This window comes from Callospermophilus lateralis, chromosome 20, assembly GCF_048772815.1.
Source record: "Callospermophilus lateralis isolate mCalLat2 chromosome 20, mCalLat2.hap1, whole genome shotgun sequence".
NCBI classification, from domain to species: Eukaryota; Metazoa; Chordata; class Mammalia; order Rodentia; family Sciuridae; genus Callospermophilus; species Callospermophilus lateralis.
The window spans coordinates 1,643,752-1,656,327 of record NC_135324.1 but is presented as its reverse complement, the minus strand read 5'-3'; the positions used below and the strand labels follow the sequence as shown (position 1 = coordinate 1,656,327).

Below are 12,576 nucleotides of genomic sequence, written 5' to 3'. Positions count from 1 at the left end.
CAGACAGAATTCTGAGGTTTCCAGTCAGGCGCCTAGGGGGGCAGCCCGGTTACCCTGGAGACGGGGAGGTTTGCAGTCAGGCGCCCTTAGGACAGCCCGGTTGCCGTGGAGATGGGGGGGCCTTTCTAGCTGGGCTCCGCCCAGTTGCCGGGGAGACGGGGTCCTTCCCAGCTGGGCGCCGCCATCTTGTGGCGCCAGCCGGGAGCCAATCAGCAGCTGCGTAGTGGCGGGAGGCTCCTGGAGGCGGGGCGCGGTGGCGGCGGCCTGGCGCTCAGCTCCGTCCGGGTCATGGAGGCGCCCGCCACCTGCCTGCTTCTGCTCCTGTGGCTCGGGGCCTGGGCCCCAGCTCCGGGCGGCGCCTCCCCGGAGGCCCAGCCGCTGGTGAACGAGGAAGTGCTGCGCACGGTGGACCTGAGCAGCCACCTGGCCAAGGTGACGGCCGAGCTGGTCCTGGCGCACGCGGGCGGCTCCTCGTCGCGGGTCACCTCTTTCGTCCTGGCCCTGGAGCCGGAACTGGAGGCCCGGCTGGCGCACCTGGGCGTGCAGGTGAGAGCGCACGCGCTGCTCCCGCCGGGCGGGGTCCCCTCCCCCCCCCCCCCCCCGGGGTCCCAGGGTCCCCGCCGCCGGGGCCACGTCATCACGCGCCTCCTAGGTGGCTCCTCGGGGCCTGGCGCTCGGCCTCCCCTGGGAGTCCCCAAGGTCCCACCCCTTTAACGAGCCCCGCGCCCCGGGGTCCTGTGCAATTGCCCAGGATTTTCTGTGAGTTGTCGAGGCTGGCCTCTACCTTGCGATCCTCCCGTCTCGGCCTCCCACCTGGCTGGGACTCCAGGTGTGGCCCCGCAGCGCAGTGTCCCTCAGCGGTTTCTTCTGCAAAGATGGCTCCAAACTCCAGCTTGCGCTCCCACTCAAGTTAAAGGACTCGAGTGCCCAACCTCATTCTTTTATTCATGTTTTTTTTTAATTCAAAAAAGAAAATATTCTTTTTTAATGAAAGCCAGCCATGGTTTCCTGATGTCACAGTATCAATAGATCACAGCGGGAGACCCGCCCTCCTGTCATCCAGTTGGAGAGTGATGACAGGCTGGGTGGCTCTACTTAATTCATGGCTTGCTTTTAAAATGTATTCTCCCAAGCTCTTTTTTTTTTTTTTTTTAGTTAATGGTTGCCTTCTTTTTTTTTTTTTAATATTTATTTTTTTTAGCTGTAGTTGGACACAACATCTTTATTTTATTTATTTATTTTTTATGTGGTGCTGAGGGTTGAACCCAGGGCCTCGCACATACTGAGCCCCAACCCCAGCCCCCCCCCCAATCTTTGTTTAAAATATAATTTGTGTATAAAAAGCTGCAGGTTGAGGCTGGAGTTGTAGCTCAGTGGTAGCGCACGTGTCCTCATAAGTCGGGGTTCGATTCCTTGCACCACATATAAATAAGCAAATAAAAAAAAATAAAGGTCCATCAACAACTAAAAAAAAACAAAATTTAAATGCTGCATAGAGTTCATGCAGTTTGGTGGCTCTGCACTGATTTCACATTGGGTTACAATTATCACCATTCAGAGCCTCCAATAGCTTTTTTTTCTTTTGTCCCTTTTGAATTTGCATTAGGTGTCTAAAGTACATTTTCACTTTTGAGGTGCAGGTGTTCTGTGGCAGGTGAGGAGTCCAAAGTCTGGGACCCTGTTTAACAACGCACATGAGGTCTCTTCAGGTTGGTTTTCACACTGGACCTCTGTGGTTACCTTTGACTGCCTTGGTGGCTGTGAGGTAGGCCCGTTTGGGGATATGAGACCTGCAGTTGCTAGACACAGTGGTGTCCACCTGTCATCCCCACAGCTCAGGAGGCTGAGGCAGGAGGATCGCAAGGTGGAGGCCAGCCTCAGCCACTTAGCAAGGCCCTGAGCAACTCAGCGAGACCCTGTCTCTAAATAAAGTATAAAAAGGGCTGGGGACGGGGCTCAGGGGTTAAGCAGCTCTGGGTTCAATCCCTGGTACCAAAAATAACAACAAAAGACAAACCTGTAGTCCCCAACAATTTGGCAAACAGTATTTTCCATCAGTTGCCTTAGAAACTTTTGAGGTTGCTGAAAAAAATAATTTCTTTTCAGTACTTGGGATTGAACTTGGGGTGCTCTACTCCAGCACCCCTGCCCCTCTGTGTTTTGGACTTTTTTTTTTTTTTTTTTTTGGAGACAAGGTCTCACTGAGTGGCTGAGGCTGGCCTCCAACTTGCGATCCTCCTGCCTCAGCCTCCTGAGCTGCTGGGATGACAGGTGTGCGCCACCACATCTGGCTTGAAAGATTTACCCTGGTGGACCTACTTTAGGAACCAATAGAAGGGACCAATGTTCATTGGTTCCTCTTTTAACCACAAGGAACATCTTTATTTTTCTCTCATTTGGATCCTATTTGAAATATATTTTTTTCCTGATCTTTTATTAAATAATGAGTATTTTTCATTGAGACCAATCAACTTACATATGAACAATCAACTTACATATTCAGGCTCGCATGTAGCATGAATATTCTAGAATATTCTAGAATGTTACCATTGTGAAAAGATGCTAGTTAGAGTAACGGAACTTAGTGAACCTGTCCACCTGCATGGGTGATGAGCATATGATTATTTTTAGGCTTTCTGAAATGCTAAAAATGATATTTTAAAAATTCCTCTTAGACTGGAGGTAACGCCCAGTGGTGAGGCGCATGCACTGGGCACGGGCCCTGGGCTCCCTCAGCGACACACAGACACACACAGTTTCTCCAACCTCTTCCTGCCGCAGGGTGTCAAAGGGCCCATTGGTTGCTGCTGCCCAAGAGCTTCTACTATTGTTCCTTCTTGTGTGGGAGTCAAAATTTTGGGTCAACAATGGGACTTCTAGCTGGTCACAGTGGCCCACACCTGTCATCCCAGCAGCTTGGGAGGCTGAGGCAGGAGGATCGCAAGGTGGAGGCCAGCCTCAGCCACTTAGTGAGGCCCTAAGCAACTCAACGAGACCCTGAGTCTAAATAAAATAGAAAAAGTACTGGGGATGGGGCTCAGGGGTTAAGCACCCCTGGGTCGTATCTATTACCTCATTAAAATGCTATTTATTTTCTGTGCTTCTGCATATTTGAATGCAGGAAGGAAACGTTGGAGCTTTTGGAAACTGCTATGTTTCAGGTTGAAAAAAGAAACTCTTGGGGCTGGGGGTGCAGCTCAGTGGGAGGACACTTGCTCGTGTGGGAGGCGCCGGCCTCCATCCTCAGCTCAGCCCAAAAAACCCTCTCCTGACGCGAAACTTGAACCTTTCAAAAGTTTGAATACGTCATGGTGGACGTTCTGGGGTCTTTGGTCAGTTGTCGACTGCAATTTGAAAAACCAAGAGACAGGAAAGAATGACCTTTTTTTTTCCTGTTCTAGGTAAAGGGAGAAGAGGAAGAAGAGAACAATCTAGAAGTCCGGGAAACCAAAATTAAGGGCAAAAGGTAAGCTGACCATGTTTAAGACCCATTTCTTTTTGGGGAGGTTCCTGGGGATGGAACCCAGGGGTGCTTAACCCCTGAGCCCCGTCCCCAGCCCCTTTTTCTATTTTCTTTAGAGACAGGGTCTCCCTGAGTTGCTGAGGGCTTTTGCACTTTTGCGGAGGCCGGCCTCCACCTTGAGATCCTCCTGCCTCAGCCTCCTGAGCTGCTGGGCGTGGCCACTTGCCAGGTGACCTTCATCTTTTGGCTTCTTTTTTCTCCCAGCGGGAGATTCTTCGTGGTCAAGCTCCCCGTCGCCCTTGACCCCGGGGCCAAGATCTCCCTGGTGGTGGAGACCGTGTACACCCACGTGCTCCAGCCCTACCCGACGCAGATCACCCAGTCGGAGAAGCAGCTGGTGGTGTTCGAGGGCAACCACTATTTCTACTCCCCCTACCCCACCAAGACCCAGACCATGCGCGTCAAGCTGGCCTCGCGCAACGTGGAGAGCTACACCAAGCTGGGCAACCCCACGCGCTCGGAGGACGTGCTGGACTATGGGCCTTTCCAGAACATTCCTGCCTACAGTCAGGTGGGTCGCACAGCCCTGCCCTCCAGGAGGAGGCCCTGGTGTGGACGTGGGAAGGTTCGATTTGGGAGCCGGGGCCTCCTCAGGCCTCCTTTAGAGACAGGGTCTCGCTGAGTTGCTCAGGGCTTTGCTAAGTTTACGAGGCTGACCTCCACCTTGCGATCCTCCTGCCTCAGCCTCCTGAGCTGTTCAGATTCCAGGCACGCACCACCATTCCCAGCTCTTAATTTGTGCTTCTTTAAAATTTTTTTTTACTTGTTGATGGAACTTTATTAATCATTTATTTATATGCGGTGCTGAGACTCGAACCCAGTGCCTCTACACTGAGCCCAGCCCCAGGAACCCAAGGCTCACTGAAGCAGACCCCTCCCACAGGGACTGTTCGTGGGGGGTGGGTGGAAATCTGAAAATACTGGTTAGACCTTCCCCAGAGTTTTAACTTCCTGTGACGTGACCTGTCGGAGTCTGCGTCTCCTTTTGACAGCACCATGGAGGCTGGGGATGGCATTGGGAAGTGGAAATGGGGGCTGGCCAGGGAGCGAGGCATTCTGGGTAGGAGGACTGGAGGAGCAGAGGCCACAGGGAATTTCATGGGGTGGCTGAGGCCTTGGGGCTGGGACTCCGACAGGAGGAAGCAGGTCAGGCTGAGGAAGCTCTTGTTATTTTGAAAAATTTTAAATGTGCAAAAAGACTTCTTTGCTGGTATATCTTACAGCACACATCGGGGATCATCTGTGATATCCTTTGGAGTGATTGCAGGTCATTTTACCTCCACATCATTTCTAAAAAAGCGAGGATGTTTTAAATATTAACAATTCCTTTGGTTGCATGTGGGGCCCCGGAGGCTGAGGCAGGAGGATCGCAAGTTGGAGGCCAGCCTCAGCCACTTAGTGAGGCCCTGAGCAACTCAGGGAGACCCTGTGTCTAAATAAAATATAACAAGGGCTGGGGACGGGGCTCAGGGGTTGAAGACCCCTGGATTCAATCCCTGGTACCAAAATTTAAAAAAAAAAAAAGTCAAATGATATTTACATTGGAACTTAAGTGACTTAGGGTATCATTTTTCCAATTAATAACAATATTGCGAACATTTATTTCTAACAAGAAGTCCCAGTAAACATTTTAAAATGTCGCATCCGTTACCTACGTCATAATTCACTAAATGCTGTGGCGCGCGCCTGTCATCCCAGCAATTTGGGAGGCTGAGGCAGGAGGATCTCAAGTTGGAGGCCAGCCTCGGGAATTTAGTGAGACCCTCAGCAACTTAGCGAGACCCTGTCTTCAAGGGGCAGGGCCACAGTGCTCAGTGGTAGAGTGTTCCAGAAGGTCCCAGTCATCTGTGCTGTCTGGGTGTTGGCGTTGCCAGAGCTTTGACCGCTGGTTCCCTTCCCGCCCAGGATCCTTTCAAAGTCCACTACGAGAACAACAACCCGTTCCTGACCATCACCAGCATGACCCGGGTCATCGAGGTCTCCCACTGGGGGAACATCGCCGTGGAGGAGAACGTGGACCTCAAGCACACGGGCGCCGTGCTGAAGGGGCCCTTCTCCCGCTACGACTACCAGAGGCAGCCCGACAGCGGCATATCCTCCATCCGCTCCTTTAAGGTATGAAGGGCCCCCTGGGACGCCGGGAGAGGCTGACGTCATTGTCTCCGCCTTCGTGTGGCTTTTGGAAATTAGACAAATATAGTTGTTGGAAATTGGGGGCGCAGTGGCCCACGCCTGTCTTCCCAGCGGCTGGGGAGGCTGAGGCAGGAGGATCGCAAGGTGGAGGCCAGCCTCCGCCACTTAGATCTAAAAATGTAAAGGGATGGGGACGGGGCTCAATCCCCAGTACAAAAAAAAAAAGAGAAAGTGACTGATGCTCAAGTAGCCAACTGACAGTGTTAGAAGCCATTTATATAAATGACCATGTTTTCAAAGGAATCTGTGACATAGGAGGACACTGTGACCGTGCCACTGTCCACACAGTATCGTGCTGACAGTTTTACGTGTCTCTTTTTTCTTTTTTCAAAATATACGTGTGTGTGTGTATATATACGTATATATTTATGTTTTAGTTGTCTCTGGGCACAATGCTTTTATTTTATTATTATTATTTTTTTAATATTTATTTTTTAGTGGGACACAATATTTTTATCTACTTATTTTTATGTGGTGCTGAGGATCGAACCCAGGGCCTCGCATGAGCTAGGCGAGCGCTCTACCGCTGAGCCACAACCCCCAGCCCCTGAAAAACATTTTTATAAACTTAAATATTGTACGGGGACCCGCCCTGAGAGCAATGGTGTGACATTCCCCCTTCCCCCATCATTAAAATATACTTGCAGATTTTCATCATGAAATAAGAATATTAGAAGAAGAAATCCCTTCCAAGACCTTACACCTAGTGATTCGTTATCATTTCTTTTATGTCTAATTTCTATCTCTTTGGAAGATAACTATAGTAAGATTATTATTATGAATTATTATTATTATTTTATTATTATTATTATTATTTTTTGTTGTTGTTGTTGTTGTTACTGGGTATTGAACCGCAGAGGTGCTTACCCACTGAGCCACATCTCTGGTCCTTTTTCTATTTTATTTAGAGACAGAGTCTTGCCAGGTTGCTGAGGACCTTGCTAAGTGGCTGAGGCTGGCCTCCACCTTGCGATCCTCCTGCCTCAGCCTCCCAAGCCGCTGGGATGACAGGCAGGGCCACCGTACCCACCACCAAATCTGCTTTGTTTCCTGTTTTAGGAGAATTTGTTTATTTAGCGTTGTAGATTGAGAAATAGATGCAATTTCTAGAAATCTCGAAGCTTTTGGGGGGGAAGTCAGACTCCTTACGGCTGTGGATGGTTTGGGGCTGTTGAACTAAGTGCTAGTGAAGATCTTGGTCCTGAAGACGATCCTGAGGTTCAGAGCTCTCCTCTGCAGTGTTGAGCAGGGCCGTCTCCTCCCTTGCAGACCATCCTGCCCGCTGCCGCCCAGGACGTGTACTACCGGGATGAGATTGGCAACGTGTCCACCAGCCACCTCCTCATCCTGGACGACTCTGTGGAGATGGAGATCCGGCCTCGCTTCCCCCTCTTCGGAGGATGGAAGACCCACTACATCGTCGGCTACAACCTCCCGAGCTACGAGTACCTCTATAACTTGGGTCAGTGTTCATGTTGGGGATATGGTGCTTATCCCCTGAGCCCCGTCCCCAGCCCCTTTTTCTATTTGATTTAGAGACAGGGTCTTGCTGAGTTGCTCAGGGCCTCACTGAGCTGCTGAGGCTGGCCTCCACCTTGCGATCCTCCTGCCTCAGCCTCCTGAGCCGCTAGGATCACAGACATGCACCCCACTCCTGGCTACCGTGTTCCTTATGTAACTTCTCTCAGGACGGTGGCACCCTGGCCCTTTTCTGTTGCTCCTTGCAGCAGGAGGCTTGGTTTGGGGTGGCCTTGGCCACGTCTCAGACCGCTGCTTCAGTATCGGGTTCATTCACCCCCTGTGCCTCCGCATCACTGCGCCTTGACACAGGCTTCCCTGCTTTCTGTGGAGCAGGAGGGCGGCCACACCCCCTGCTGGCCCCCCGCTGGCCCCTCCTGTGGCTCAGGCCCTGCTGTGCTCGCTCTGCCCCCAGGTGACCAGTACGCTCTCAAGATGAGGTTCGTGGACCACGTGTTCGACGAGCAGGTGATTGACTCTCTGACGGTGAAGATCATCCTCCCCGAAGGCGCCAAGTGAGTTAACCGTCCCCCTGACACCCGCCTCCTTCCGGCTCCCCCTGGTGCCTAAACCACGGCACAGAGTAGCTGCTCATCAAACAGCTTTGACCGAGAAACCTGTCTCTGCTGAGCGACGCTCACGCCACGTCCTGCAGGGCACTCTGTTCAGGTCCCCAGCGGGCAGCACGGGCATCTGGAGGGGACAGACACGAATAGAGAGACAGCCGGGGCTCAGCGGGCACCCGCAGCCCTGACGGGGCACAGGGACCCCAAACAAGCTCGGCACGTCCTTTACGTAGGCCTGACCATCAGAAGGATTTACTGTGAGGGAGTTTCTTCAAGATGAACAGGACCATAGGGAAGGTAGAAACAGCCCAGTTAGAACTGGCACCTGGCACCCGGCTGGCATGGGAACCCAGGGTCAAGAACCGAGAGCCGGGCACCGCGGCCCACGCCTGTCATCCCAGCGACTCAGGAGGCTGAGGCAGGAGGATCATGATTTGGAGGCCGGCCTCAGCCGCTCAGCAAGACCCTGTCTCTAAATGAAAGATAAAAAGAGCTGGGGCTGGGGCTCGGTGGCAGAGCGCTGGCCTGGCACGGGTGAGGCCCTGGGCTCCGTCCTCAGCCCCCCATGAAAATAAACAAGTACAACCGCAGAAAATTTTAAGAAATAAAAGAAGACGCCATCATTCCTGTAGTGGCTCCTGAGGCCCCCCAGGCCCCTGAGCGGCTCTCGTGGGTGGATGTGCTGGGAGCTGGAGCGTGTGACCTGGCGGGGCTGGTACCATGAGCCCTGAGGGTCCTCTGCTGGCCAAGTGTGAGTGTGGCTTTTGGTGACAGGTCAGCCATCTCCGAATGGCGGATGTTCCCAGGGGTCCAAAGGCGGGCGGGGGGTGGGAGGGCACAGGTAGTGATTTTGTTTCTCTTTGGTCCCAGGGGTGCTTCACCCCTGAGCCCCGTCCCCAGCCCTTTTTAGATTTTATTTAGAGACAGATTCTCACTGAGTTGCTGAGGCTGGCCTCCAACTCACGATCCTCCTGCCTCAGCCTCCTGAGTCTCTGGGATCCTGGCATGGGCCACCGCCCCGGCTCCCTTGGCCTTGGACTTCTCGGCCACCTGCCCCCTCAGGGCCGTTGGTGTGAGGCTCTGTTGTGTCCCCATCTGCCCCCAGGAACATCCAAGTGGACAGTCCCTACGAGATCAGCCGGGCCCCGGATGAGCTGCACTACACCTACCTGGACACCTTCGGCCGCCCCGTGATCGTCGCCCACAAGAAGAACCTGGTGGAGCAGCACATCCAGGACCTCGTGGTGAGTGTGGCCGCTCCCCCCCAGGCGGGCCTGCATCCGGGTCCCTGGCTGCAGCCCTGAGCCGTGTCCCTGCGCCCTGTCCCCCAGGTGCACTACACCTTCAACAAGGTGCTGATGCTGCAGGAGCCCCTGCTGGTGGTGGCCGCCTTCTACGTCCTCTTCTTCACCGTCATCATCTACGTGCGCCTCGACTTCTCCATCACCAAGGTACCCGGCCGCTCCTCAGTGGTTGAGGCCGGCCTCCAAGTTGGGATCCTCCTGCCTCAGCCTCCACAGGGGCTGGGCTCACAGGCGTGGCCACCAGGCCCGGCTGAGTCTAAGAAGATTCTTTTAACGTCGTAGGTTTGACTTTAAGGCCTTGATTTTTATTTATTGTCACATGATGCTGAGATTGGAACCCAGGGCCTCCCACGAGCCAGGCCAGCGCTGTGCCACTCAGCCCCAGCCCCTCCCTGTCTGTGTCCCGTGCGCGACTCTTGCCTGACTGGCGGGGGCCGTGGGGTCCCTGGGAGCTCAGGTCCCAGTGGTCAGGAGCCCCTGTCCCCTGCTGCAGGACCCGGCTGCGGAGGCCAGGATGAAGGTGGCCTGCATCACGGAGCAGGTCCTGAGCCTGGTGAACAAGAGGCTGGGCCTCTACCGCCATTTTGACGAGACCATCAACCGGTACAAGCAGTCGCGCGACGTGTCCACGCTCAACAGCGGCAAGAAGGGCCTGGAGACGGAGCACAAGGCCCTAAGCAGCGAGATCGCCATGCTGCAGTCCCGCCTGAAGACCGAGGGCTCCGACCTCTGCGACCGAGTGAGTGTCCCTCGGGACCCTCCCACCCTCCATCTGGGGGGATGGCGGGAAGCCAGGTCTGGGTGGTGAGCGGGCCTGGGGGGACCTCTGTGGCCTCTCTAGCGCTGTCTGTGCTTGTGGCCGAGAACCCAGAGGTGAGCCAGGCTCAGGGCACTCCCAGCCACTTGGGAGGCCGAGACAGGAGGATCACAAGTTGGAGGCCGGCCTCCACAACTCAGTGAGACCCAATCTCTAAATACAGAAAGGGCTGGGGACGGGGCTCTGTGCTGAACTGCCCCCTAGTTCCGTCCCCAGGAACCAAAACGCACAGCAAGCCTCATCTGAGGACCCAGGGTGAAGCCACGTGGAAGCTTCTGGCAGGTCCCTGGCACTCCCTCCTCCCTGCCGCTTGCCCAGCGAGGTCCAGTGGCTCAGCTGGACACCACCAAGGGCTGGGGGGGACAGGAGAGGCGCCCGGCATCGCCTGCCAAGTGTCGGGAAAGCGGAGTCACTCGGCTTGACATCCAGCAGTGTCAGGGCCACAGGGCCAGGTGTGGTGTCCCTGTGAGGGTGACACGTGATAAACATGGGATCTCGTGTTTCTGAGAGTCCCAGGCGCATGAGGACGCTGATTCCAGGGAGAGGACCCGGTGGTCAGGGACCCCGAGGGGCATATTTTATTTAGAGACAGCGTCTCACTGAGTTGCTGAGGCTGGCCTCCAACTCGGGATCCTCCTGCCTCGGCCTCCCAAGCTGCTGGGAGGACAGGCGTGGCCACGGTGCCTGGTGCTTGCTGGGTTTTGTGAGGAGGTGAAGGAGGCCCGCCGTCCTCCATAGCCTGCCCCTCTGTTCAGGTCTGAAAGCCCCAACCTGCCCCAGGGCCTTTGCACATGCAGGCCTGCCTGGTGGGGAGCGGCCGCAGTCACCAGCTGGTGGCTGCTCCTTCCAGAGCTCTGGCTCTGCGGGCCCAGGAAGTGGTGACCCTGCCCTGCTGTCACCCCCCAGGTGAGCGAGATGCAGAAGCTGGACGCGCAGGTCAAGGAGCTGGTACTCAAGTCGGCCGTGGAGGCCGAGCGGCTGGTGGCCGGCAAGCTCAAGAAGGACACCTACATCGAGAATGAGAAGCTCATATCAGGGAAGCGTCAGGAGCTGGTCACCAAGATCGACCACATCCTGGACGCCCTGTAGCCCTGCTGCCCCGAGCCCGGGCCGGTGGAGGCTGGGGAGGGAGGCTGAGGACCGGCCTCGAAGAGGCCGCCAGCTGTCATTTGCTAAAGATCTTCAGGGAAGAGAAGCCAGCTCTGCCTCAGGCACTGCAAGAGGCTGTCCCCTGTCCCTAAATTGCTCCTTTTTCTTTTTTTTTTTAAACTTTCAAAAGAATCTTATTAAACCCCGAACATGTTTGTGTTTTGAACAAAAGGCCTTCTCAGTGGTGATTGGGCGTCGGTTGTGGTCCTGGGTGGGTTCGCAGCCGCCAGCACCCGGGTGTGAGGGCCTCACGTGCCAGGCAAGTGCCCTGCCACCGAGCCCCGGCCCCAGCCCTGGGGACAGCAGAGGTTTCTGAGTACCTGTCCTACGTCACCTGTTCTAGGTCCCCTGTTCTATTCAGCATTAAGGAAGCAGTGATGGTGCAGAACCCCTGAGCCCCGTCCCCAGCCCTTTTTATATTTTTATTTATGACAGGGTCTCACTGAGTTGCTTAGTGACTCACCAGATTGCTGAGGCTGGCCTCCACCTTGGGATCCTCCTGCCTCAGCCTCCAGAGTCGCTGGGATTATAGGCCTGTACCACTGCACCCAGCCAGAGATGGTTCTTAGAGACAGTTGTCAGTCAAGTGACCCAGCTCGTAGTCACAAAGACTGCCCTGTGAGGAAGGTGTCCAGGGAGTAGTAGACTTCATCTGGGTCGGGATGGGAGGGAGGGAAGGTTTCCCTAAAGGAGCGATGTCCCCCATAGGAGATGCAGGTGGAAGGATAGTGGGCTCCAGGCAGGTGCAAAGGCCCTGGGGCAGGTTGGGGCTTTCAGACCTGAAGGAACCCACAAGATGAGGCAGACAGGACAGCAGAGGAGCCCAGAGTGCCCCAGGGCTTCCCCTTAGAATCAGGAGGACCAGGCCCGGGGGAGACACGCTTAGGGTTATATTCTGGCTGACGACACACTGAAGCCTAAAGGTTTGTGGGACAGAGACCCAGAGCCTTTGTGACCATCCAGGCAAAAGCTGGTATTTTGGGCAAGGATGGATGGAGCTGAGGACCTCCAGCAGAGAGACTGACAGTGCCAAGTGTCATACTCTCTCTACCTGGGGTTAACCCCACCCACTTCCTGCTTATCCTTCAGGTAACTGTGGAAAGGAAGGCTCAGTAAGTTCTGTGTAACTGTCCCTCTCCTCCACACCACCGCTTTGGGTGGGTGGGAGGCTGGGGCCTGAGGATCACAAGTTGGAGGCCAGCCTGGCAACTGAGCGAGACCATCTCTCTCTTTCTCACATACACCCCCTCCCCCTCAAAAAAAAAAAAAAAGAAAAACAGTTTGGGGGGCGGGTGTGGTAGCGCACGCGTGTGTTCCCAGCCTCTCTGGAGGCTGAGGCAGGAGGATCTCAAGTTCAAAGCCGGCCTCAGCCAAAGTGAGGCCCTAAGCAACATAGGGAGACCCTGTCTCTAAATAAGATACAAAATAGGGCTGGGGACGGGGCTCGAGTGTCCCCGGGTTCAATCCCTAGTGCAAAACCAAAATCGAAACGGTGTCCCTGCTTCC

At 54.7% G+C, this 12,576-nt stretch overlaps 1 protein-coding gene across 1 annotated transcript; it reads left to right on the top strand.

The window, feature by feature from the left end:
- The first annotated feature begins 209 nt into the window (after nucleotides 1-209).
- On the top strand, nucleotides 210-11,241 carry Rpn1 (ribophorin I). The gene is made up of 10 exons (XM_077106199.1): nucleotides 210-546; nucleotides 3,402-3,466; nucleotides 3,728-4,034; nucleotides 5,429-5,638; nucleotides 6,986-7,178; nucleotides 7,650-7,749; nucleotides 8,906-9,044; nucleotides 9,132-9,251; nucleotides 9,598-9,843; nucleotides 10,828-11,241. Exons 1-10 carry the CDS (start codon nucleotides 289-291, stop codon nucleotides 11,008-11,010), a joined length of 1,821 nt encoding a protein of 606 aa, XP_076962314.1. The 5' UTR covers nucleotides 210-288; the 3' UTR covers nucleotides 11,011-11,241.
- Nucleotides 11,242-12,576: the final 1,335 nt, after the last annotated feature.

What these genes read in the sequence shown, in the direction of transcription:
- Rpn1 (XM_077106199.1), top strand. Translation starts at nt 289, where the DNA reads ATGGAGGCGCCCGCCACCTGCCTGCTTCTGCTCCTGTGGCTCGGGGCC. An exon ending in ACCAAAATTAAGGGCAAAAG is followed by an intron (nt 3,467 to 3,727) that starts GTAAGCTGACCA and finishes TTTTTCTCCCAG; the next exon opens with CGGGAGATTCTTCGTGGTCA. An exon ending in GCTCCGACCTCTGCGACCGA is followed by an intron (nt 9,844 to 10,827) that starts GTGAGTGTCCCT and finishes GTCACCCCCCAG; the next exon opens with GTGAGCGAGATGCAGAAGCT.